Below are 27,351 nucleotides of genomic sequence, written 5' to 3' on the forward strand. Positions count from 1 at the left end.
AGAGATCATATCTCAGGGATACCTTCTAGACTTCAAATTCTCTCTCCCAAGAGGGAGATTTCATCTGTCAAGGTTGTCAACAAACCAAATAAAGAAAGAGGCGTTTCTACGCTGCGTACAAGATCTTTTATTAATGGGAGTGATCCATCCGGTTCCGCGGTCGGAACAAGGACAAGGGTTTTACTCAAATCTGTTTGTGGTTCCCAAAAAAGAGGGAACTTTCAGGCCAATCTTGGATTTAAAGATCCTAAACAAATTCCTAAGAGTTCCATCGTTCAAAATGGAAACTATTCGGACAATTTTACCCATGATCCAAAAGGGTCAGTACATGACCACAGTGGATTTAAAGGATGCTTACCTTCACATACCGATTCACAAAGATCATTACCGGTATCTAAGGTTTGCCTTTCTAGACAGGCATTACCAGTTTGTAGCTCTTCCATTCGGATTGGCTACGGCTCCGAGAATCTTCACAAAGATTCTGGGTGCTCTTCTGGCGGTACTAAGACCGCGAGGAATTGCGGTAGCTCCGTACCTAGACGACATTCTGATACAAGCTTCAAGCTTTCAAACTGCCAAGTCTCATACAGAGTTAGTACTGGCATTTCTAAGGTCGCATGGATGGAAGGTGAACGAAAAGAAGAGTTCTCTCTTTCCACTCACAAGAGTTCCCTTCTTGGGGACTCTGATAGATTCTGTAGAAATGAAGATTTACCTGACAGAAGACAGGTTAACAAAACTTCAAAATGCATGCCGTGTCCTTCATTCCATTCAACACCCGTCAGTAGCTCAATGCATGGAGGTGATCGGCTTAATGGTAGCAGCAATGGACATAGTACCCTTTGCACGTCTACATCTCAGACCGCTGCAATTGTGCATGCTAAGTCAGTGGAATGGGGATTACTCAGACTTGTCCCCTACTCTGAATCTGGATCAAGAGACCAGAAATTCTCTTCTATGGTGGCTTTCTCGGCCACATCTGTCCAGGGGGATGCCATTCAGCAGGCCGGACTGGACAATTGTAACAACAGACGCCAGCCTACTAGGTTGGGGCGCTGTCTGGAATTCTCTGAAGGCTCAGGGACAATGGAATCAGGAGGAGAGTCTCCTACCAATAAACATTCTGGAATTGAGAGCAGTTCTCAATGCCCTTCTGGCTTGGCCCCAGTTAACAACTCGGGGGTTCATCAGGTTTCAGTCGGACAACATCACGACTGTAGCTTACATCAACCATCAGGGAGGGACAAGAAGCTCCCTAGCAATGATGGAAGTATCAAAGATAATTCGCTGGGCAGAGTCTCACTCTTGCCACCTGTCAGCAATCCACATCCCGGGAGTGGAGAACTGGGAGGCGGATTTCTTAAGTCGTCAGACTTTTCATCCGGGGGAGTGGGAACTTCATCCGGAGGTCTTTGCCCAAATACTTCGACGTTGGGGCAAACCAGAGATAGATCTCATGGCGTCTCGACAGAACGCCAAGCTTCCTCGTTACGGGTCCAGATCCAGGGATCCGGGAGCGGTTCTGATAGATGCTTTGACAGCACCTTGGACCTTCGGGATGGCTTATGTGTTTCCACCCTTCCCGATGCTTCCTCGATTGATTGCCAGAATCAAACAGGAGAGAGCATCAGTGATTCTAATAACGCCTGCATGGCCACGCAGGACTTGGTATGCAGATCTAGTGGACATGTCATCCTGTCCACCTTGGTCGCTACCTCTGAAACAGGACCTTCTGATCCAGGGTCCCTTCAAACATCAAAATCTAATTTCTCTGAAGCTGACTGCTTGGAAATTGAACGCTTGATTTTATCAAAACGTGGTTTTTCTGAGTCAGTTATTGATACCTTAATACAGGCTAGGAAGCCTGTTACCAGAAAGATTTACCATAAGATATGGCGCAAATACTTATATTGGTGCGAATCCAAGAGTTACTCATGGAGTAAGGTTAGGATTCCGAGGATATTGTCTTTTCTACAAGAAGGTTTAGAAAAGGGTTTATCCGCTAGTTCCTTAAAGGGACAGATTTCAGCTCTGTCCATTCTTTTACACAAACGTCTGTCAGAAGTTCCGGACGTTCAAGCTTTTTGTCAGGCTTTAGCTAGGATCAAGCCTGTGTTTAAAACTGTTGCTCCACCATGGAGTTTGAACTTAGTTCTTAATGTTTTACAGGGGGTTCCGTTTGAACCCCTTCATTCCATTGATATCAAGTTGTTATCTTGGAAAGTTCTGTTTTTAATGGCGATTTCCTCGGCTCGAAGAGTCTCTGAGTTATCTGCCTTACATTGTGATTCTCCTTATCTGATTTTTCATTCAGACAAGGTAGTTCTGCGTACTAAACCTGGGTTCCTACCTAAGGTGGTCACTAACAGGAATATCAATCAAGAGATTGTGGTTACATCTTTGTGTCCTAATCCTTCTTCGAAAAAGGAACGTCTGCTACACAATCTAGATGTAGTCCGTGCCCTGAAATTTTATCTACAGGCAACTAAGGATTTTCGACAAACGTCTTCCCTGTTTGTCGTTTATTCTGGCCTTTTGGCTTCGTAGCATAATACGGTTAGCCTATGAGACTGCTGGACAGCAGCCTCCTGAAAGAATTACAGCACATTCTACTAGAGCTGTGGCTTCCACTTGGGCCTTTAAGAATGAGGCTTCTGTTGAACAGATTTGCAAGGCTGCAACTTGGTCTTCTCTTCATACTTTTTCCAAATTTTACAAATTTGACACTTTTGCTTCTTCGGAGGCTGTTTTTGGGAGACAGGTTCTTCAGGCAGTGGTTCCTTCCGTATAAAGAGCCTGCCTGTCCCTCCCGTCATCCGTGTACTTTAGCTTTGGTATTGGTATCCCATAAGTAATGGATGACCCGTGGACTGGATACACTTAACAAGAGAAAACATAATTTATGCTTACCTGATAAATTTATTTCTCTTGTAGTGTATCCAGTCCACGGCCCGCCCTGTCACTTTAAGGCAGGTAATTTTTCCATTAAACTACAGTCACCACTGTACCCTATGGTTTTCCTTTCTCTGCATGTTTTCGGTCGAATGACTGGTAATGGCAGTTAGGGGAGGAGCTATATAGCAGCTCTGCTGGGTGAATCCTCTTGCACTTCCTGTTGGGGAGGAGTTAATATCCCATAAGTAATGGATGATCCGTGGACTGGATACACTACAAGAGAAATAAATTTATCAGGTAAGCATAAATTATGTTTTTTGCACAACTCATTTCCTGGAGCAGATCGTTCACTGTCGGATAACAACCTGCACAGAGCTATAGGACAGTGCTCCACAAGCAAACACAATAAATACATTGAGTATTCATCTTTAAAGTCAAAAAGAAACTTTCATGATTTAGATAGAGAATGCTTTATTTAAAGGGATAGTTTAGTCAATTTTTTTTTTAAATGATTCTGATAGTGCATGCAATTTTATAATTTACTCAAATTATCAATTTTCTTTGTTCTCTCGGTATGTAAGCATAGGAGCCGGCCCATATATGGTTCAGCACCCCAGTAGCACTTTCTGATTACTGTCTAAATGTAGCCACCAATCAGCAAGCACTACCCATATGCTGAACCAGAAATGGTCCGGCTCGTAAGCTTACATTCAAATAAAGATACCAAGAGAACGAAAAAAAATTAATAGGTGTAAATTAGAAAGTTGCTTAAAATTGCTGCTCTATCTGAACCATGAAATAAATATTTTACGTTTTATGTCCCATTAATACACAAAAGTGCTGATATTTTTGTGCTCCACTTGTAATCTAGGACTTTTTTTTTTAAAGTTTTCTCTATGAATCATGAAAGTTTAATTTTGACTAGATTATTCCTTTAAGAGACTTTCCAATTTACCTCCAATATCAAATCATGCTCAGTCTATTTATATTCACACTTTCTGAGGTACTAGCTACTACTGGGCATGTGCAAGAGTTCAGTGTATATGTATTGAGTATGTGATTGGCTGATGGCTGTCACATGATTCAGGCTGAGAAATTGATGTCATTTTTTTTTTTTAAATTTGTCAGAAAAAAATATCTACTGCTCATTTAAAATGAGTGCTACTGCATTGTCTTTTTATTGTGCACTAGTTGATTATGCACATCTATTGTATTCAATGGTCCTTTAACCAGATGTGTGATCTCTCAAAGAGAAACTATAAAAAGAAAAGGTTTCTCCTGCTGTGTAGGGCTAGTGGCCTGGTTGTCCTCATGCTTACTTATCTACGTTATAGCCCACCTCATTAGTGTGTTTCCTGCCCATTATTTTTAATAGTTTTTTATCAAGTGGCGAGGCAGAGTGCTTATAGGGGCCATTACATTAACCCCTTAATGACCGGACCATTTTTCAATTTTCTTGCCCTTAATGACTGGCTATTTCTACATTTCTGCAGTGTTTGCGTTTAGCTGTAATTTTCCTCTTACTCGTTTACTGTACCCACACATATTATATACCGTTTTTCTCGTCATTAAATGGACTTTCTAAAGATACCATTATTTTCATCATATCCTATAATTTACTAAAAAAAATAATTATAAAATATGAGGAAAAAATGGAAAAAAAACACACTTTTTCTAACTTTGACCCCCAAAATCTGTTACACATCTACAACCACCAAAAAACACCCATGCTAAATAGTTTATAAATTTTGTCCTGAGTTTAGAAATACCCAATGTTTACTTGTTCTTTGCTTTTTTTGCAATTTATGGGGCAATAAATACAAGTAGCACTTTGCTATTTCCAAACCACTTTTTTTCAAAATTAGCGCTAGTTACATTGGAACCCTGATATCTGTCAGGAATACCTGAATATCCCTTGACATGTATATATTTTGTTTTAGAAGACATCCCAAAGTATTGATCTAGGCCCATTTTGGTATATTTCATGCTACCATTTCACCGCCAAATGCGATTAAAGTTCACTTTTTCACAAATTTTGTCACAAACTTTAGGTTTCCCACTGAAATTATTTACAAACCGCTTCTGCAATTATGGCACAAATGGTTGTAAATGCTTCTCTGGGATCCCCTTTTTCAGAAATAACAGACTTATATGGCTTTGGTGTTGCTTTTTGGTAATTAGAAGGCAGCTAAATGCCATTGCGCACCACACATGAATTATGCCCAGGAGTGAAGGGGTTAATTGGGGAGCTTGTAGGGTTAATTTTAGCTTTAGTGTAGTTTAGTAGACAACCCCAAGTATTGATCTAGGCCCATTTTGGTATATTTTATGCCACCATTTCACTGCCAAATGCGAGCAAATAAAAAAAAAAAAAAAAAAAAAAAAAAAGTTAAATTTTTCACAATTTTAGGTTTCTCACTGAAATTATTTACAAACCGCTTGTGCTATTATGGCAGAAATTGTTGTAAAAGCTTCTCTGGGATCCCCTTTGTTCAGAAATAGCAGACTTATATGGCTTTGGCGTTGCTTTTTGGTAATTAGAAGGCCGCTAAATGCTGCTGCGCACCACACATGAATTATGCCCAGCAGTGAAGGGGTTAAATTAGGTAGCTTGTAGGGAGTTTGCAGGGTTAATTTTAGAGATCAGCCTCACACCTGACACATCCCACCCCTTGATCCCTCCCAAACAGCTCTCTTCCCTCCCCCACCCCACAATTGTTCCCGCCATCTTAAGTACTGGCAGAAAGTCTGCCAGTACTAAATAAAAGTGTTTTTTTTTGTTTTTTTAAATAAAAATAATAAAATATTTTAGTTGTGATGGACCCCTGCCTTAGCACCAACCTCCCTGATACCCCCCCCCCCCCTCCAGCTCTCTAACCCTCTCCCCTACCTAATTACCGCCATCTTGGGTACTGGCAGCTGTCTGCCAGTACCCCGTTTGGCCCCACAAACCAAAGTATTTTAATTTTATTTATAACTTTTTTTTTTATTTTTAATTATTTCTGTAGTGTAGCAGCCCCCCCCACAATACCCCCACCCCCTCCCAGATCCTTTTATTTGTAAAAAAAAAATTAACTTTTTTTTTCCCCTTCCTTCATTGGTGTCAGTGTGGCTAATGCACGCACACGCGCGCTCATCGTGCACACGCTCCCTCCTCCCACCCGGACAACGGCACCATCGCTACCTTTGCAGAGAGGGCCACAGAGTGGCTCTCTGCATCAGAGGCTTGTAAAGGGGTATTGCAGGATGCCTCCATATCGAGGCATCACTGCAATACCCTCAGAGCTGCTGGAAGCGATTGTGATCACTTCCAGCACTCTGTTAGACAACTGACGTACCAGGTACGTCTATTGTCATTAACAGTTAGCATGACGTACCTAGTACGTCAGTTGTCATTAAGGGGTTAAAAGATTTTAACTGTTTTTTGGGGGTTTGTATTTAATAAAAAAAATATGAAGATAATGATGCAGTTTTACTTTTAAGGTGGGAGATGGCACCACTTCTGTAACTCTCCTTGCGGCGGAATTTCTGAAACAAGTCAAACCCTATGTGGAGGAGGGTCTGCACCCACAAATCATAATCCGAGCCTTCCGTACAGCCACCCAGCTGGTAAGATAAGTGCTTTAGTGTTTGTTTAGATGGGATGGACAAGTTATGTATCATTATGTTACTATGTAGCGCATCTACTTCTGTTCCTTAACAAAGCACATTGCATTGTGAGTGCAACAACAAACATATTCACACTGAGATCTGTGTTACTACTAGTTGTAAATGTAAGTCCCACTCACGCTAATACAGCAGTTTAACCACCATCGCTCTACAGAAATAAGTGAAATTAAAGGGACACTTAACTTCAAGTAATATGAGAGCCTAAATGAACCTTTATATATAAGTATATATTATAGAGTCTGTGATTGGCTGATGACTGTCACATGATATGAAGGTCACGGAGATGAAAGATAACTCACATTTGTCAGAAAACAATGTTATGCTAAATTTGAAATTCAAAATAAGTGTTGTTGTATTGTCTTTGTTTTATGCAATTGTGTTGTACAATGCATAGGAAGCAAGGCATTTAGTAATACAAATGTTATAGGGGCAGTTACAGCACCATAATAATGATATAGTATTTATCCCCCTCATTACATGCACGTGACATGCCAGGAGGTATAACAATGCATAATAGTAGTATACGCTAGTAAGAGAGCAAATAAACTGAATATGTAAACAGTAATATAAATCCTAATTATTATATAAATACCACAATTAAATATGTGATATAAATATATAACAAAGCATACTGCCTGCACCATACAAAGTAAGAAGAGTACTTCAGCTGCTGGGTAACGGTCTTCTCCTGTCTTGTGTATGTGATTTCTATAATGATTGGCTGTTACCTTCTAGTGTTTCTATTGGAAGAAAGGGAAAAGCCCAGAAACAATATACGTATATTAGTAGTTAGTAAAACAAAGTATAAGTGCATCATCCTATGTGTGTTTTTTTATTTTTGTGTTTTTAATAAGCCCCATTAATTCTAAGGGCCACAGAAGTCTTTTGGTGTGTTATGTGGTTTTGCACTGCTGGAGGACATGGTGGTGGGTTAAAACTTGCACTGCTGGAGAGGACATGGTGGTGGGTTAAAACTTGCACTGCTGGAGAGGACATGGTGGGGGGTTAAAACTTGCACTGCTGGAGAGGACATGGTGGGGGGTTAAAACTTGCACTGCTGGAGAGGACATGGTGGGGGGTTAAAACTTGCACTGCTGGAGAGGACATGGTGGGGGGTTAAAACTTGCACTGCTGGAGAGGACCTGGTGGGGGGTTAAAACTTGCACTGCGGGAGAGGACATGGTGGGGGGTTAAAACTTGCACTGCTGGAGAGGACATGGTGGGGGGTTAAAACTTGCACTGCTGGAGAGGACAGTTACTATTTACAGTCTCACAGGTTTACATAAACAGCATTTTGTGCATTTACTGCCCAGTCAGCACTAAACTTCAGTATTTGTGGCTATGTCGGGTATTAAATTCAGTTGTGTTTTCTTTACAGGCAGTTAACAAAACCAAACAAATTGCCGTCACAGTGAAGAAAGAAGATAAACAGTAAGTTGTGGTGCCTGTTACTGATAATCAGTGGAATCATTAAAGGGACAGGAAACACAACATTTATCTTTCATTATTCATATAGATTATCCTTTTTTTTTTTTTTTTTTTTTTTTTTTTTTTTTTTTTTTTTTAAACCACTTTCCAGATTGCTTCTGTTTTCACTTTTGCTTCATTCTCATGGTATCTTTTATTGAAGAAGCAGCAATGCACTCCTGTGAGCTAGATGAACACACACAGCTGATAAATATCCTCTTGTCTGGCCTCTTTACAGGGGATCTCCTCTGGGCTAAAACCATTCTGTTACTACTGAATAAGTAACGTGGCATTATATAAACTACAGGGCTATTTATAATAGGACCTCTAATAGACAGCAGTGTATACAGTGGATTTATCAAAAGCACACCTTTTTTTTTTAAATCTGCTCTAATTGCACGTTACACCTAATTGATAATCACTATTTTAACCCCTTTTGTTTTTAAAAAACAAAAAAACTTTCCAGTTAATAAGAGACTTATTTATTCATTTCCTTTTAGTTTCCAATAAAAAGGGGTTGAAAATTCTTTGTACTATTTTGCATTTTATGTAGAAGATTAGCCTAAATTATTTAATCTTAAAATTTGTTAAATACATTTTAAAACCATACACAATGTTAATTTCACACTGGGAGGACAAACACATAATTTTTCCCTGCTGACTTATGTAGTAAAATGTAATAATTATAAAATAGAATTGAAACAATAAATAAATTAAAAAAAAAAAAAAAAAAAAAAATATATATATATATATATATATATATATATATATATATATATATATATATATATATATATATATATATATATATATATATATATATATATATATATATATATATATATATATATACATACACACACACACACAATTCCAAGAGGATCCCACACTCACTACTCCAACGCAGCCTCCGAGGTGCACTTAAAACAGTAATATGCCAAATAAAGTAAGAAAGGCACTCTACGTGTATCAGCAATTCAATTTTACTAAGATGAACGTTTTCGGGGTTGCCCCCGTCCTCAGTCTGAGGCAACCCCGAACATATTCATCTTAGTAAAATTGAATTGCTGATACACGTAGAGTGCCTTTCTTACTTTATTTGGCATATTACTGTTTTAAGTGCACCCCGGAGGCTGCGTTGGAGTAGTGAGTGTGGGATCCTCTTGGAATTTTGTGTATATATATATATATATATGTCTTGTTGGCTGGTCATTGTTATTGTCAAGCGACTGCTATAAGGACAATGAAGGGTTATAAGGGTTCTTTACATTTGCTAGGGGGCAAATATGAAATTTTGGCATTGTTATGAGCATTATCTGGATGTCAGGAATAAATTACATCTTCCTTCTATTCAGAGAGCAGCGTCGTCTACTAGAGAAATGCGCGGCCACAGCACTGAGTTCCAAACTAATCGCTTTGCAGAAAGATTTCTTCTCTAAAATGGTGGTGGATGCGGTGTGCTTGCTGGATGACTTGCTGCAGCTTAAGATGATTGGGATCAAGAAGATTCAGGGTGGTGCGCTGGAGGTGAGACATTTTACCTGTCACAGGAGGTCCCAGAGATCTACTTTAAAGTGTTGCGGTGCTTGTGATTCTACAGCGTTAACTATTGGTCCATTTAAAATAACTTTTCTAATACAGATTTTCTTAACATGCCTAGGAGATTGGTGCTCTCTCCAGCAGTTAAACTAGGTGTCTGGATAAACAGGCTGCACAAACGTTCATGGAAAAATCTGCATTGAGTTTTTTTGTGGATTTTTATTTTTTACGAAAGACTGTAAATAGATATGCAGGGTGGAAAAATATCACTATATAGCTACTATTCAGATGGGAGAATTTACTAGTCCATTCAGTGTTAGATTTGGGGAAAAACACCTTTTGTGTGTGTATATATAACTATTTCTCTGCATTGCTGATCCACATATGAATGTGCTACTGTAATTTTCCTTTCCTGTACAATGCAGGATTCTCAATTAGTAGCTGGTGTCGCCTTCAAGAAAACCTTCTCCTATGCTGGATTTGAGATGCAGCCTAAGAAATATGATTCCCCCAAGATTGCTCTCTTGAATGTAGAATTGGAGCTAAAGGCTGAAAAGGACAACGCAGAAGTCCGGGTCAATAATGTGGAGGTAAGAGAAGCATATTGCCGTACATCCTCTTCTCAATGCACAAGTAAAGTTTTCTACATAATCTTTAGGACTTGAACTAAGCATTGGCTAAAGAAGCATCCGAATGTGGAAGAAGGCGGCCGCTCATAGCATTACTCTTTGCGCAGCCGTATTTCTTGTGTAAGTGAAAGATATGTGCAAATCCAGATCTTAGTGTGTTGCATTTTCACAAGAATAAATCTGGTTCCGCAGAGAGACGTATGTGTAATGTCAGGGAAAAGAGACATGTGTTAGAATTGAACCACAGCTACTGATGAATAGGTACATGAACAATATAGGGTGTAGCTAAGTGTGTAGCAGGGTGTCACACGGATATTACAAAAAAGTAATATGTGGCAACCTAGCACACACACAAGAAGCAGTTAATATGTGAAGAAAGGAAAAAAAACAAAAAAAATAGTAATAAGCATCAGCACAACACTATTGCTGATAAGTGCAGGAGTAGTCTAGTCAGCAGTGTGAATAGATGCTTAAGCCTCTTTAGGTGGAGTAGGTTAATTAAATACGAACTAAATATATGTTTGTGCACAAAACAGAAAAGTAATGGAGGTTACTATGTAACATGAGCTCAAATAAAAATGGGTGTACTTATGAATAAGCACAAGTGTGTAAAGCATAGTACAGGTTAAAAAATAAGCAAGGAAATAACCCCATAGTATCGGTACCTTGAATATCAAAGTTGCAGACTGATTGTGAGAGGAACCGCAAGTAGGATAAGCAGCGGTTAGGAGGCAGCCGGTCTCGGCAGGAGAGTGGCGTGTGACGTCACAGAGGCCGGAGTTCCGGTAGCGGAGCAGGTCCCAGCACTGCTTGGGAGCGAGACAGGAACAGGGCTCAATGAGCGGTTGCTGCAGGAATTGCAGGGAAGGTGTGCAGCTCAGGACTGGTCCCAGTAGAGAAACAATACCAAGCAATGAGTGAGTGTGGATTGCAGGTATTTATGGTAATTCCAAGCAGTTAAAGGTGCAGTGCTAATATAGAAAGGAATATGCATGACAGTATGCTAACGAAATGCCTAACTTGCACATTGTAAGACCATGTTTGTAATATAAAAAGAAAATGTATGCTTACCTGATAAATGTATTTGTTTTGACACGATGAGTCCACGTATCATCTTAATTACTAATGGGATATTCACCTCCTGTTTAGCAGGAGGAGGCAAAGAGCACCACAGCAGAGCTGTTAAATAGCTCCTCCCTTCCCTCCCACTCCAGTCATTCGACCGAAGTTAGGGAGAAAAAGGAAAAGCCAAGCTGCAGAGGTGTCTGAAGTTTACAATAACCCACAACCTGTCTATAAAAACGGGGCGGGCCGTGGACTCATCATGTCAAAAAAGAAATAAATTTATCAGGTAAGCATAAATTTTTCTTTTTTTTTTTAAGACACGATGAGTCCATGGATCATCTTAATTACTAATGGGATTCAATACCCAAGCTAGAGGACACAGATGATACAGGAGGCACAAGACAGGGAACCTAAACGGAAGGCACCACTGCTTGAAGAACCTTTTTCCCAAAAACGGCCTCAGCCGAAGCAAAAGTGTCAAATTTGTAAAACTTTGAAAAAGTGTGAAGAGAGGACCAAGTTGCAGCCTTGCAAATCTATTCCACAGAAGCATCATTTTTGAATGCCCATTGTGTAATGAGCTGTAACTCTCTCAGGAGACTGCTGTCCATCAGTCTCGTATGCAAAACGTATGATGCTCTTCAGCCAAAAAGAAAGAGCAGTAGCCGTAGCTTTCTGTCCCTTGCGTTTTCCTGAGAAAACCTCAAACTAAGAAGAAGACTGACGAAAGTCCTTAGTCGCCTACAGGTAAAACTTTAAAGCACTGACAACGTCCAAATTGTGCAAAAGTCTTTCCTTCTTAGAAGGATGAGGACACAAGGAAGGCACAACAATCTCCTGATTAATGTTCCGATCAGAAACAACCTTAGGAAGAAAACCTGATTTGGAACGCAAAACGACCTTATCTGCATGGAAAATAAGACAAGGAGACTCCTACTGTAATGCCGAGAGAGTTCTGACACTCTCCGAGCAGAAGAAATAGCCACAAGAAATAGAACTTTCCAAGATAACTTAATATCTAAGGAATGAATAGGCTCAAACGGAGCCCCTTGAAGAACATTGAGAAGTAAATTAAGACTCCATGGAGGAGTAACTGGTTTGAACACAGGCCTGATCCTGACCAAGGCCTGACAAAAAGATTGTACATCTTGGACATCCGCCAGACGTTTGTAACAAAATAGATAAGGCAGAGATTTGACCCTTTAGGGAACTCGTCGATAAACCTTCTTGGAGAAAATACAAAATCCTAGGAATCCTAACTCTACTCCATGAGTAGCCCTTGGATTTACGCCAAATCTTATGGTAAATCCTTCTAGTTACAGGTTTACGAGCCTGAATCATGGTCTCTATGACCGAATCAGAAAACCCCCACTTAGATAAAATGTAAGCGTTCAATCTCCAAGCAGTCAACTTCAGAGAAACTAGATTTGGGTGAAGGAAGGGCCCCTGAATCAGAAGGTCTTTCTTCAATGGAAGTCTCCAAGGTGGTAGAGATGTCATCTCCACCAGATCTGCTTACCAAATCCTGCGAGGCCAGGCCGGTGCTATGAGGATCACCAAGGCCCTTTCCTGTTTGACTCGAGCAATTACTCGAGGAAGAAGAGTGAACGGAGGAAACGGGTATGCTAGATTGAAAGTCCAAGGGGCCACCAGAGCATCTATCAGTTCCACCTGGGGGTCCCTGGATCTCGACCCGTATCTCGGGAGCTTGGCATTCTGTCGCAATGCCATGAGATCTAACTCCGGCTGACCCCACTTGAGAATCAGGCTGGAGAACACCTCCGGATGGAGTTCCCACTCCCCCGGATGAAAGGTCTGCCTGCTCAGAAAATCCGCCTCCCAGTTGTCCACCCCTGGGATGTGGATCCCCCGACAGGCAGCAAGAATGGGCCTCCGCCCGCTGAATTATTTTGGAAACCTCTGTCATCGCCAAGGAACTCCTTGTTCCTCTCTGATGATTGATGTAGGCCACTGACGTTATGTTGTCCGACTGGAACCTGATAAACTGAACCGAGGCTAACTGGGGCCAGGCCAGAAGAGCATTGTAGATCGCTCTTAGTTCCAGAATGTTTATGGGTAAAACAGACTCTGCCTGAGTCCATATTCCCTGAGCCTTTAGAGAGCCCCAGACTGCTCCCCACCCTAGAAGGCTGGCATCTGTTGTCACAATCACCCAAGATGGTCTGCAAAAGCATGATCCCTGAGAGAGATGATCCAGAGACAACCACCATTGTAGAGAGTCCCTTGTCTCCTGCTCCAGAAGAAGCCGAGGAGACAAGTCTGAATAATCTCCGTTCCATAGTCTCAGCATGTTCAACTGCAGAGCTCTGAGATGGAAGCGAGCAAACGGGATGATATCCATTGTTGCCACCATCCGCCTGATTAACTCCATGCACTGAGCCACTGATGGACGAGGAGTGGGCTGAAGGGCTAGAGAAGTATCGATAATCTTTAATTTCCTGACTTTGGTCAGAAAAATCTTCATAGACAGAGAGTCTATTATGGTTCCTAGGAAAGTCACCCTTGTGTTTGGAACTAGGGAACTCTTTTTTTTTTTTTTTTTTTTTCTAAATTCACCTTCCAGCCGTGGGATCTTAAAAAGGACAACACCAAGTCCGTGTGGGATCTTGCTAGGTGAAAAGATGTCGACTGAACTAGAATGTCGTCCAGATAAGGCGCCACTGCAATGCCTTTTGCTCGAAGAATCGCCAACAGAGATCCCAGAACCTTTGTGAAGATTCTGGGGGCTGTGGCAAGACCGAAAGGAAGAGCCACAAACTGGTAGTGTTTGTCCAAAAAAGGCAAACCTTAAGAACTTGGGAACATGTAGATACGCGTCCTTTAAATCCACTGTTGTCATAAATTGACTCTCTTGGATCAATGGAAGAATGGAATGAATAGTTTCCATCTTGAAGGATGCTACCCTGAGAAACTTGTTTAGACTCTTGAGGTCTAGAATTGGTCTGAAGGTTCCCTCTTTTTTGGGAACCACGAATAGATTGGAATAAAACCCCAGTCCCTGTTCCTGAATTGAAACGGGAACAATCACTCCCAGAGCGGAGAGGTCTCCTACACAGTGTAAGAACGCCTCTCTTTATCTGGTCTGCAGATTATCTTGAAATTGGAAATCTTCCTCTGGGAGGAAAAACCTTGAACTCCAGTTTGTATCCCTGAGACACTTTCTATTGCCCAGGGATTTTGGACATGCCGAACCCAGGCTTGAACTAAGGAAGGTCTGCCCCCTACCAGATCCGGCCCCGGATTGGAGGCATGCCTTTCATGCTGTCTTGGAATCACTAACCGGCTTCTTGGACTGCTTTCCTTTTTGTTTCAAGACTGGATGGCTCTCCATGTAGGTTTAGACTGTTCCTGCTTAGAGTAGGAAGAGTATCCTTTGAAATTTCGAAAGGAACGAAAATTGCTTTGTCCTTTTTGTTTATTTCTCTTGTCTTGCGGGAGAAGATGTCACTTCCTGTGATATCAGAAATCATCTCCTTCAGATCGGGTCCGAACAAAGTCTTCCCTTTGTAAGGAATAGCCAGAAGTTTAGACTTTGACACATCCTCAGACCAAGGTTTTAACCATAAGGCTCTGCAGGCCAAAATAGAGAAACTCGATATCTTCGCTTCCAATTTGATAACTTGAAGGGAAGCGTCCGAAATAAAGGCATTAGATAGCTTAAGAGCCTTTATCCTATCTTGGATCTCATCCAAAGAAGTCTCAGTCCTGAGGGCCTCAGACAGTGCATCAAACAAATATACTGCCGCGCTAGTGACGGTGGAAATGCCCACAGCCGCTTGCCACTGCAGACCCTGGTGCACATAAATCTTCTTGAGTAACCCCTCCAATTTCTTATCCATTGGGTCTTTAAAAGCACAACTATCCTCTATGGGAAAAGTAGTTATTTTAGCTAAGGTAGAGACTGCTCCTTCTACCTTAGGAACTGTTTGCCAAGCCTCCTTAACAGAATCGGCTATTGGAAACATTTTCTTAAAAATAGGAGAGGGAGAAAAAGGGATGCTCGGTCTCTCCCATTCCTTAGCAATGATTTCAGTAGCTCTTTTAGGGACTGGAAATACATCTGTATATGAAGGAACCTCAAAATATCTGTCCAGCTTACCAGACTTCTGAGGGACAACCGTCCAAGGTAATCAAAACCTCCCTGAGTAACAGACGAAAGTGATCAAGTTTTTTAAATCTAAATCTGAAATTTCTCCTTCAGAAGCTACTGCAGTACCCTCCTCTTCAGGTTGTTGGAAGGATACTTCTGAAATTGTGACAATTGTGTCCGAAATCTCGCTTACTGAATGTCTCGCTTTTCTCTTACGTTTGTTCTGCAACATTGGAAAAGCCGACAGGGCATCAGAAATAGTTGAAGACATAAGAGAAGCTATGTCTTGTAACGAAATCCCCGAAGGGACTATAGCAGAAACGCAGGGCACTGCTTGTGAGGGCGGTAAAATTTGGGACGTTTGTGGAGAAAGCTGCGGCATAAATTGACCTTCAACATTAGACTCTTGGACATCTGCCTTAGAGGAGACTGGCTCTGAAAAAAATCTTATCCCTATAACTTATTTTGAATACATGAAGGACAAAAAGGGATTGGTGGTTCCACATTAGCATCAAAGCATAAAGCACAGGTGACATCTTGCAAGTCTCCTTGTTCCATGCTTTCACACAATTTTCCAAATAACAAATAAAAATGATCAAATTTATATGGAAAAAATAATTTTATAAAAAATGGTACTGTCTCTTTAAATTTAAACCGGGCTTTTTATCTTTTGCTGCAAACTGTGAGTTAAAGGGACACTGAACCCAAATTTTTTCTTTTGTGATTCATATAGAGCAAGCAATTTTAAGCAACTTTGTAATTTACTCCTATTATCAATTTTTCTTCATTCTCTTGCTTTCTTTATTTGAAAAAGACATCTAAGCTAAGGAGCAAGCCAATTTGTGGTTCAGACCATGGACAGCACTTGTTTATTGGTGCTGTCCAATCAGCAAGGACAACCCAGGTTGTTCACCAAAAATGGGCCGGCATCTAAACTTAAATTCTTGCTTTTCAAATATAGATACCAAGAAAATTTGACAATAGGAGTGAATTAGAGCATGCAATTTTAATCATCTTTCTATCTGAATCATGAAAGAAAAAATCTGGGTACAGTTTTCCTTTAAACGTTTTCCCTTTGTACTGCCAAAACGATCAATTTGTCTAGACAAAAAAGAAAAACAACCTCTGCACCTCAGCACTCTGCTGAAGTGCTCCTACCTAACTGTCTTTTTGATTCTCCAGAACAACTCTACGTGAAAACGTCTGAGGACACAATGATACAGGCAAAACGCTGTGTCTGCACTAGCAACGCATGATTTTCTCTCATGCGACTCTAGAACAGACCGGTCCTCTATGCGCACTGTCTCTGAGCTGAAGCGCTACGGAATGGCACGCATAAAAAAACGAAAAGACCGCCCATCGTGGGCGTGACCTAGCCGACCATTCATAATGTGAAGTGAAACCACCGGAGCCATATGTACACTCCTATTATTGTAAAATAACAGCTTCCTCCAGCCCCAGTACCCTGATACATACACTGCCCGATTATCTTTCCCACAGGAAAAATTACTTGTCTTAAAGAGCCCTTATCCCCAGAAACTTAAGGTAGCTCTTACCTTGACTTCTGCCTTGCAGCAAGGCAGCTCTCAGGTTTGAGAGGTCCTATCCCTCACATCGACCTGAGGAAAATAAAATGCTGAGTCACTGAATATCTCAGGCTGAAGGATCAGGGCAGCAAGTAAATTATGGGAGGGGCAGTGAGAAGTATGTCCCACAAGTTTCCATTGCTCTAAAGCCACCAAAGCTCTACTGTAGAGACTGATATGGAATAAGGCTACACCCTCGGACAAAGCAGCACACTCTGGCACTACTTTAAAGATAGATTAAATTCTTCTATTAAGAGTTTACTAACACCTCACTTTACCTCTTCCTATCACTAACGTAGGCAAAGAGAATGACTGGGGTGGGAGGGAGGAGCTCTTTAACAGCTCTGCTGTGCTGCTCTTTGCCTCCTCCTGCTGACCAGGAGGTGAATATCCATTAGTAATTAAGATGATCCGTGCACTCATCGTGTCTTAAAAAATAAATGTAATCACCATAACTAATAAGGTGCAGATGTGTTTCCTTTTTATGTTCCATAGGTGAGTGCTATAATGGCAGCAATACTTTTATGTAATTGTTAGAATCATCACATTTTATTCACTAATTTTTATTTTTCATTGACATTTTTCCCTCTAATTTATTATTTAACTTAAAAAAATGCAGATGCATCCAATTTTTTTTTTTTTTTTTTAACATTACCTAATTGTGTTTGAAACTTCACTTTATATTGTCTTATTGACTATAGAGCAGCACAACACACCCTTTAATTTGTTCGCTCCTAAGTGATTTTCACACCCCGGTGCTGAGCCAATTTTTTTTTTTTTTTTTTTTTTTTTTGATAGAGCATAAAAAGTCCCCTACTCAACCAAATTTTTTATTTAAAAAACTGCTTTCTTGTGGCTTTTCAAGACAAGCTGGCAGCTTGATTGCACTAATAACACAATCCCTATAGAGTACGTTGCTGGTTCTTAATGGCGTTAAAGGGACATGAAACCCAACATTTTTCTTTCATGATTCAGTTAAAAAATAGTTTTAAAATAGTTTCCAGTTTATTTCTATTATCAAATTTGCTTTATTCTCATGTTGTATCTAGATGGGTAGTGTGCACATGCCTGGAGCACCACATTACAGGAACTAGTGCTCTTGCTAATGTATAATAACATTCTACTGTCATATAGTACTGCAGTCACATGCACACTGCTGACCTTACAGCCCTGCTTTTCAACAAATGATAAAAAAAATGAACATTTGATAAGTTCATTGGAAAGTTGTTTAAAACTGAATGTTCTATCTGAATCCTAAAAGTAAGAATGTGAGTTTTATGTCCCTTTTAATGAATACTGTAATTCTAGCCTTTTGTTTACTATGAGAGAACAGTCCTTGGAGCCTTGTTGCTGTAATATTTACTGCAAATGTTTCTAAACTTTTCTCATATTCAGTTCCCTACAAGAGTTTTAGACCTAAATGCACCTGGTAATATTGAGAATGTGACGTCAGTGGTGGTGTTGTACAAATCGCACATAACATGGCAGTGTTTGCAATCCTGTCTCCTTCCTGCAGGACTACCAGGCCATTGTAGATGCCGAGTGGAACATCTTATACGATAAACTGGAGAGGATTTGCAAGTCTGGAGCAAAAGTTGTTCTTTCTAAGTTGCCTATCGGTGATGTTGCCACCCAATACTTCGCTGACAGAGACCTATTCTGCGCAGGGCGGGTCCCTGAAGAGGATCTCAAGAGAACAATGATGGTAGGAACCTTCACACTGCTCACATTGTATTACATGTATAACGCAAGTTGTGTATCTCCAGCTACACTATCTCTCTAAAGGAGATCAAATTCAGCCACATATGGAGCCCCTAAGTCCTCAGAGGAACAGTACTTTCATCCTGTGTATTAGTCCTACAGAATACATTGCTATGTGGGTAGCGGGGAGGGAGTGCAAACATTTTGTTAGCTAAAATAAGCATTATGTTTTATGGTGGTAAGTGTCCGCATACTACTGCAGAGGAAGAGACTTTGGAGTCCCATTATGAGTTCTACGTAGCATGTTCATCAGCCCTTAACAATAATCTGTTCACTTTAAATCTCTGATGTTTTATGATTAAAAAATAACCAGAATTACTAGTTTGCCCTAGAAATAAATGTAATATTTAATCTAAACATTGTAATCCTGTTTATGGTTTCCTTCACTTTTTCTTTTTTTTTCTTGGAATATATGAAGCTGCTGTGTAGCAACACAGTTTAATTCTCTTTGTACTTTCAGGCTTGTGGAGGTTCTATTCAGACCAGCGTTAACGCAATGACTGATGACGTGCTGGGTCAGTGTGCCCTGTTTGAGGAGGCCCAGGTGGGAGGTGAAAGGTGAGGCTGACTTGGGTGCTGCTGCCATATTGTTACTGTCTGATGTTGCTGACATACTCGTGGTTACAAGGCTCTGTCATTCAAAACATTAAATAATACTATGGGGATTAAACACAGATATTTAGGGTCAGTAATCTGTGTTTTCTATAGAAAATGTTACCCGGGGGTAGTGTAATATTTTCTGCTATCCAAAGCACATGTTGATTGCATAATTTAACATAAATGTATTTAATAATTTGTGCAATAAACATTGAACATTTTAATAGCTAATTTTAGCTTAATATTGGCTAAACATTTCTCCTGGTTCTCAGTAAAATCAGCCTGGTGGTGCACCTGTTAAAAAGGTCCTGGGGAGAACACTATTAATGCGGAAATGACATACATTAGATTAGGGCATGTTTTTGTGTTAAAATCCCAGGGTGTGCTCAGCGTTTGTAAATGTGCTTTGTGTTAGGTTGTAACGCTACTTGCATGCATAGGTGACCCAGGTCAGGTACTATTTACAAGGTTCCTCTAGGTTTTTATCTTGCATAAGAATAAGTAGTTGGAAACTATAATGCCTTTAGAACTTAAATGGTGCTTGATCCTGATAATAAAAAAATACTTAGCCAGCTTCTAAGCTTCATTTTGTGATTCCTGTAGGTATAACTTCTTCACTGGTTGTCCAAAGGCTAAAACCTGTACGATCATACTGAGGGGAGGTGCTGAGCAGTTCATGGAGGAGACAGAGAGGTCCTTACATGATGCTATCATGATTGTGCGCCGTGCAATCAAGGTATAGTAGTGTTCTAGTTCTACTGAGCACCTGTTGCTCTTCTGTTCCAGCACAACGTAGTGTGGACTTGATCCTTGTCTGAAAATCAGTTTAAGTTTTGTCTTTAACGCACTAATTAGGGTCTGTGTTCTCCACAGAAGATTTTGCCAGCCATGTTGCTATATGAAGTAGCCCTGTGTGGGGAAGTGTAAAACTGAAATATTTTATGTTATTTAAAGGAAGGGATACTTAAAGGTTATAATAGTTGAAAAATGACATGCTCTAATCTGTTCTAGAATGTAATTTTAAGACTATTGCCCCTGCCCTGTGTGTTTAACCCCCACAAAGAGGTTACAGCAGAAATTGTGCATGGAGCTCATATACACCCTTCTACAGGCCGTCATAGACCCCTTGTTTAAAAAATTTAAAATAGAGTACAAGAGTCACAAATATGTCACTCAAGTACTCATAGGGGGAGCCTTGGAAAAGACCCTATTAGAGGTATATGTATTACCTTTAACCACAAAAAACGGGTATACAGATAGTACAAATACAATTAGTGAAAACACAACACCACAATTATTGAAATAAGTCCCAACGAGTGTTGATTCCAAAATCAAAATAAGTCTCTAAGTTTAAAGTGATCAAGATGGCAGCTCTCTGGCAAGTAGGCCAAAAAGCGATGGGAATCCTAGGAAAGGAAACAGAGGCGCCTCTAAGTGCAGTATCATCAGATAACACAAGCAACTTGTAAGCATAAGAAAACCACTCACATGGGGTGAAGCACACAATAGTGTTATTGGGGCAGGCCGAGACTTCTGAGCCGCTCGGCTGACTCAACATCGAGCTCTCATGCATTTATTTGCAGAGGCTCATGGTGGCCCCTATAAATATACCAAAGCCCTTATTTATATGAGGATAACCCTTTCTTTTAGGGAAAATAAGACACATAATATTGTTTAAAACTTTATTACATTTTTTTTAATTACAAAAATGCATTTCTTTTGTAAATGGCAAGAGTCCATGAGCTAGTGACGTATGGGATATACATTCCTACCAGGAGGGGGCAAAGTTTCCCAAACCTCAAATACCTATAAATACACCTCCAACCACACCCACAACTCAGTTTTAGAAACTTTGCCGTAGGTGGTGTACTACGTTTTTGTGCTTCATTTCTATGATTTCTTCTATGATAAACGCTTCTAAGCATTCTGAAGCCCAATTCCTCCGAGTACAGTGTTTGTTAGAGGGGTTTGATTTTATGGTTTCTCTCACGGGAAATCTTTTCAAGGGTTCTGTTATCGGTCGCAGGGATTCATCTCCTACCTCCCTTTTCAGATCGACAATATACACTTATACCATTACCTCTGCTGATAATTTTCAGTACTGGTTTGGCTATCTGTTATGTGGATGGGTGTCTTTTGGTAAGTATGTATCATTATTTAAGACTCTCGGCTATGGTTTGGCGCTTTATGTATTAATATAAAGTTTTAAATATATGTATTTTACTTATTTGCCATGGGTCGGGTCTATGTATATTTCCCTTTGCAGTCTAAACAGTTTCAGTATAGGAATCATGTTTGGGAAGTTTATTTATTTGTAGTTGTTGTTGTATTTGTTGTAGTTGTTGTAGTTGTTGTTGTAGTTGTTGTAGTTGGTGATATATATATCCTTCTTTCCTTGGGTTTAGTCTTTTCTTTTTAAAGACATGATGAGTCCACAGGTTTCATCCTTACTTGTGGGATTACGCCTCCTGGTCAGCAGGAGGAGGCAAGGAGCACCACAGCAGAGCTGTTATATAGCTCCTCCCTTCCCTCCCACTCCAGTCATTCTCTTTGCCTACGTTGGTGATAGGAAGAGGTAAAGTGAGGTGTTAGTATAGATTTTTCAATCAAGAGTTTATTATTTTAAAAGTAGTGCAAGATTGTACTGCTTTGTTCTGGGGTGTAGCCATATTCCATATCAGTCTCTTCAGTAGAGCTCTTGGTGGCTTTAGAGCAATGGGAACTGTTGGGACATAATTCTCACTGAGCCTCCCATACATTTATGCTGCCCTTATCCTGATGGCCTAAGCAATTTCTAACTCGGGCTTTATCATTGTCCACAGGGCTATAGGAGGGAGAAGACCTCTTACACCTTTTGGGGCTGTCGGACAGCATTAAGGTAAGTGCAGACTTTCTTATTTTTCTGGGGCACAGTAAAAAAAGGACTCTGAGGGAAGGTGAACACTGCACTTATACATTTTATACCTTTAATTGTCATAGGGCAAATGGAGCCTTGAACTTTGGACATAAGGCTCTCTATGTATGGAGGGGCCTTTTATTTGGTGACAGCTTATGTACAGGCACTGTGGGCTGGGAGTAAAGCTGGTCTTTATTGGTTAATTTGTTAAAAATAAACCGGTATGGGCTGTGTACACACGCCCACGATGGACGGGACTATCTTTTTGCGTGCTTCAGACTCCCTTAGAGGACGCTGCGCAGTTTGTTATAGTGTTTTCTCCGGAAGTGTTACGGTTCGAGCTATATTTCTGCTTTTAAGCTACCCACGAGGATTGCAAAATATTACTGGGAGACCGGTGACTCTATGCATTGCCCTGGAACCGCATGGTTTTCAAACAGAGCAAGCGGTTGTTAGGGCTCTGAATCTTGAGCTGGTCATCACTGAAGCACTGCTGGAGAGACCTTGCTGGGAGACCGGTCGGCAGGGAGGCGTCTCAGCAGAGCTGCTGAGGCATAGAGGTGTTTGATTGTGGGGATAAAAAACGTGTTGGTGTCATAAGGGCAACTCGTTTTTTTGCTTGCTTAACTCAGGAAAATAGTGCAGTTAGTATTTAAAGGCACAGTATCCTTTTTACACAGGTAGGATTTATAAGTATCCTTTTTCAAAAGATTGGGCTTATTTTTCCAGCATTCTTTTTCAAATGCAGTAAAATAAGTTCTGTTTTTAAAATTTCATACTCAAAAGGCGGATGCTTCTCAGGAGTCTGAGAGGCAGGGTATGCCACAGCTTTCTCCCCAAGCGTCCCAACCTTTAACGCCCGCTCAAGCAGTGCCCTGTACTTCTTCTCTAGCTTCTACTGTAGTTACATTAAAATACATAGCTGCGGTTATGTCTTCTACTCTTTCTGATGCGTTATCTGCCTTTCCTATACTTCAAGGCAAACGTAAAAGGAAGGACAACTATGTGGTCAATGAAGTTTCTGATGCTATAGTGGCAATCTCGGATGTACCCTCTCAGGGATCTGAGATGGAGGTTCTGTCGGAAGGTGAAATTTCAGACTCGGGGAGATCCTTACCTTTGACTGATTCAGAAGTTGTTAAGGTTTAAACTAGAACACCTCCGCCTGTTACTCAGTGAGGTTTTAGTGACTTTGGACGACTGTGACTCCACGGTAGTAGTTGTTCCTGAGAAATCGAGTAAGTTGGACAAATACTTCGAAGTTCCTTCTCAGATGGTTTTTCCAGTTCCCAAGCGAACATCAGAGATTATTTCTAAGGAACGGGAGAGACCAGGTATTCCTTTCTCTCCTATTTTCAAGAATATGTTCCCTATAGCTGACGCTGTCAGGGAAACTTGGCAGACGGTTCCTAAGGTGGAGGGGGCTATTTCCACCTTGCTCAAACGAACTACTATTCCTATTCAGGATAGTTGTGCCTTCAATGACCCTATGAACAAAAAGTTGGAAGGTCTACTTAAAAGGATCTATGTTCACCAGGGTTTGCTATTGCAACCGGCTGCGTGCATTGCTATGGTTAACTAGTGCAGTAGCTTATTGGTTCGATGCTCTTGCGGAGTCTCTTAAGACTGAGACTTCTTTAGAAGAAATCCAAGATCGGATTAAAGCTCTGTAGTTAGCCTATTCTTTTATTATAGATGCTTCTCTGCAAATTACTAAATTGGCTGCTAAGAGTTCAGGTTTTTCTATCCTAGCCTGCAGAGCCTTATGGTTAAAGCCTTGGTTTGCGGATGTTTCTTCCAAGTCTAAACTCCTGGCAATTCCTTACAAGGGAAAGACTTTGTTTGGACCTGGCTTGAAGGAAATTATCTCTGACATCATGGGAGGTAAGGGTCATCTCCTTCCTCAGGATAAAAGAACCAAGCAGAAAGGACGACAAAATAATTTTCGTTCCTTTCGAAATTTCAAGGGAAACTCCTCTTCTTCCTCTAAACAGGAAGGAAACTTTTCTCAATCTGTCTACTTGGAGACCCAACCAATCTTGGAACAAGGGTAAACAATCCAAGAAACCTGCTGCTTCCAAGTCAGCATGAAGGGTTTGCCCCAGATCTGGGACCGGATCTGGTAGTGGGCAGACTTTCCTTCTTCATTCAGGCTTGGGTGTCTCAGGGGTACAAACTGGAGTTCAGAAATTTCCCCCCTGAGGAAGATTTCTTCTTTCAAGATTATCTGTAGACCAGATAAAAAGAGAGGCGTTCTTACATTGTTTAAGAGACCTCTCTTCCATGGGAGTAATTTGTCCCGTTCCGATACAGGGGCAGGGTTTTTATTCAAATCTGTAATTCCCAAAAAGGAGGGAACCTTCAGACCTATTTTAGACCTCGAGTCATAATTTTCACAAAGGTTCTGGGGTCTCTGCTGGCGGTTCTAAGACCGTGGGGCATTGCGGTGGCGCCTTATCTGGATGATATTCTAATCCCAGGTTTCATCTTGTCAACAAACAAGGTCCCATACTGACATTGTCCTATCCCTCCTGAGAACTCACGGGTGGAAGGTAAATCTGGAAAAGAGTTCTTTAATCCTGAAGACAAGGGTGCCCTTCTTGGGAACTCTAATCGATTCTATATCTATAAGAATTTTTCTGACAGAGGTCAGAAAGTCAAAAATTCTCGATAAATGTCGAGCCCTTCAGTCCACTCCTCAGCCGTCAGTGGCTCAGTGCATGGAGGTAAACGGATTGATGGTGGTGGCAATGGACATCATACCGTTTGCTTGGTTTCACCTCAGACCTCTGCAGTTAAGTATGCTCAGGCAGCGGAATGGGGATTATACAAATTTGTCTCCTCGGATAACCCTGGAATAGTAGACGAAGGACTCTCTTCAATGGTGGTTGTCTCTGGATCATCTATCCCAGGGGATATGCTTTCGCAGACCTTCATGGGTGATTGTGACAACGGACGCCAGCCTTTTAGGATGGGGAGCAATCTGGGGCTCTAAAGGCTCAGGGAGTATGGACTCAAGCAGAGTCTCTCTTTCCTATCAAAATCCTAGAGCTGAGGGCGATCTTCAATGCTCTTCGGGTCTGGCCTCAGTTGGCTTCGGCCCAATTCATCAGATTCCAGTCGGACAACATAAGTGGCTTGCATCAATCATCAGGGAGGTACAAGGAGTTCCTTAGCAATGACCGAAGTAGCCAAGATAATCCAGCGGGCGGAGGCCCATTCTTGCCATCTGTCAGCGATCCACATCCCAGGGGTGGAGAACTGGGAGGTGGATTTTCTGAGCAGGCAGACCTTTCATCCGGGAGAGTGGGAACTCCATCCGGAAATATTCTCCAACCTGATTCTCAAATGGGGTTGGCCGGAGTTGGATCTCATGGCATCTCGTCAGAATGCCAAGCTTCCGAGATACGGGTCCAGGGACCCCCAGGCGGAACTGATGCCTTGGCAGTGACTTGGTCTTTAAGACTAGCATATCTATTCCCCCCGGTTTGCTCTTCTTCCCCGGGTTATTGCTCGGTGATTCTCATAGCTCCTGCGTGGCCTCGCAGGATTTGGTATGCCGATCTGGTGGACATGTCATCCCTGCCACCTTGGAAACTTCCATTGAGGAAAAACCTTCTCATTCAGGGACCCTTCCTTCACCCGAATCTAGTTTCTCTGAAGCTGACTGCTTGGAGATTGAACGCTTAATCCTATCCAAGCAGGCTTTTTCTGATTCGGTCATAAATACCTTTAATTCAGGCGCGTAAACCTGTAATTAGGAAGATTTACCATAAGATATGGCGTAAATATCTTTATTGGTGTGAATCCAAAGGCTACTCATGGAGTAGAGTGAGGATTTCCCAGGATTTTGTCTTTTCTCCAAGAAGGATTGGAGAAGGGTTTATCAGCAAGTTCCCTAAATGGTCAGGTCTCTGCCTGATCTATTTTGTTACACAAGCATCTGGCAGTTCAATCCTTTTGTCCGGCTTTGATTAGAATCAGGCCTGTGTTTAAACCAATTGCTCCTCCATGGAGTTTAAATTTAGTTATTAAAGTTCTTCAAGGGGTTCCGTTTGAGCCTATGCATTCTATAGATATTAAGTTGTTATCTTGGAAAGTTTTATTTCTTGTGGCTATTTCTTCAGCTCGAAGAGTGTCTGAGCTTTGGCATTACAATACAATTCACCTTACCTTATTTTTCATTCGGATAAGGTGGTTTTACGGCTCATTCCACCAGGGCTGTTGCTTGGTTTTCTTCCTAAGGTTGTTTCAGACAGGAACATTAATCAGGAGATTATTGTTCCTTCCTTGTGTCCTAATCCTTCCATCTTCTCGGAAGGAACGTCTTCTGCACAATTAGGACGTAGTCCGTGCTTTAAAATTTTACTTACAAGCGACTAAGGATTTTTGTCAGTCGTCTTTTCTGTTTGTCATTTTTTTTCTGGAAAACGTAAGGGTCAGAAAGCTACGGCTACCTCTTTCTTTTTGGCTGAAGAGTATCATCCGTTTTGCATATGAGACTGCTGGACAGCAGCCTCCTGAAAGAGTTACGGCTCATTCCACCAGGGCTGTTGCTTCCTCATGGGCATTTAAAAATGAAGCTTCTGTTGAACAGATTTGCAAAGCTGCAACTTGGTCCTCTCAACACTTTTTCTAAATTTTACAAATTTGATACCTTTGCTTCGGCTGAGGCTGTTTTTGGGAGAAAGGTTCTTCAAGCAGTGGTGCCTTCCGTTTAGGTTCCCTGTCTTGTCCCTCCCTTTTCATCCGTGTACTCTAGCTTTGGTATTGTATCCCACAAGTAAGGATGAAACCATCGTGTCTTTAAAAAGAAAATTTATGCTTACCTGATAAATTTGTTTCTTTTTAGACACGATGAGTCCACGGCCCGCCCTGTTCTGAGACAGGTTATTAATTTTTGTAAACTTCAGACACCTCTGCACCTTGGCTTTTCCTTTCTCTTCCTAACTTCGGTCGAATGACTGGAGTAGGATGGAAGGGAGGAGCTATATAACAGCTCTGCTGTGGTGCTCTTTGCCTCCTCCTGCTGACCAGGAGGCGTAATCCCACAAGTAAGGATGAAACCCGTGGACTCATCTCTTTTTTTTTTTAAAAAAAAAATATCAGGTAAGCATAAATTTTCTTTTTCTTATT

At 41.1% G+C, this 27,351-nt stretch overlaps 1 protein-coding gene across 1 annotated transcript in view; it reads left to right on the forward strand.

The window, feature by feature from the left end:
- Positions 1–27,351, forward strand: part of CCT7 (chaperonin containing TCP1 subunit 7) — a 94,622-nt gene that overhangs the window by 12,618 nt on the left and 54,653 nt on the right. The window contains exons 4-10 of the mRNA XM_053700340.1: positions 6,379–6,504; positions 7,943–7,995; positions 9,387–9,558; positions 9,996–10,160; positions 18,478–18,666; positions 19,183–19,280; positions 19,923–20,055. Of these exons, the coding sequence (XP_053556315.1) occupies positions 6,379–6,504; positions 7,943–7,995; positions 9,387–9,558; positions 9,996–10,160; positions 18,478–18,666; positions 19,183–19,280; positions 19,923–20,055 (936 nt within the window). The remainder of the gene's footprint in view (positions 1–6,378; positions 6,505–7,942; positions 7,996–9,386; positions 9,559–9,995; positions 10,161–18,477; positions 18,667–19,182; positions 19,281–19,922; positions 20,056–27,351) is intronic.

The sequence above is a fragment of the Bombina bombina genome, chromosome 2, assembly GCF_027579735.1.
Source record: "Bombina bombina isolate aBomBom1 chromosome 2, aBomBom1.pri, whole genome shotgun sequence".
Lineage (NCBI taxonomy): Eukaryota > Metazoa > Chordata > Amphibia > Anura > Bombinatoridae > Bombina > Bombina bombina.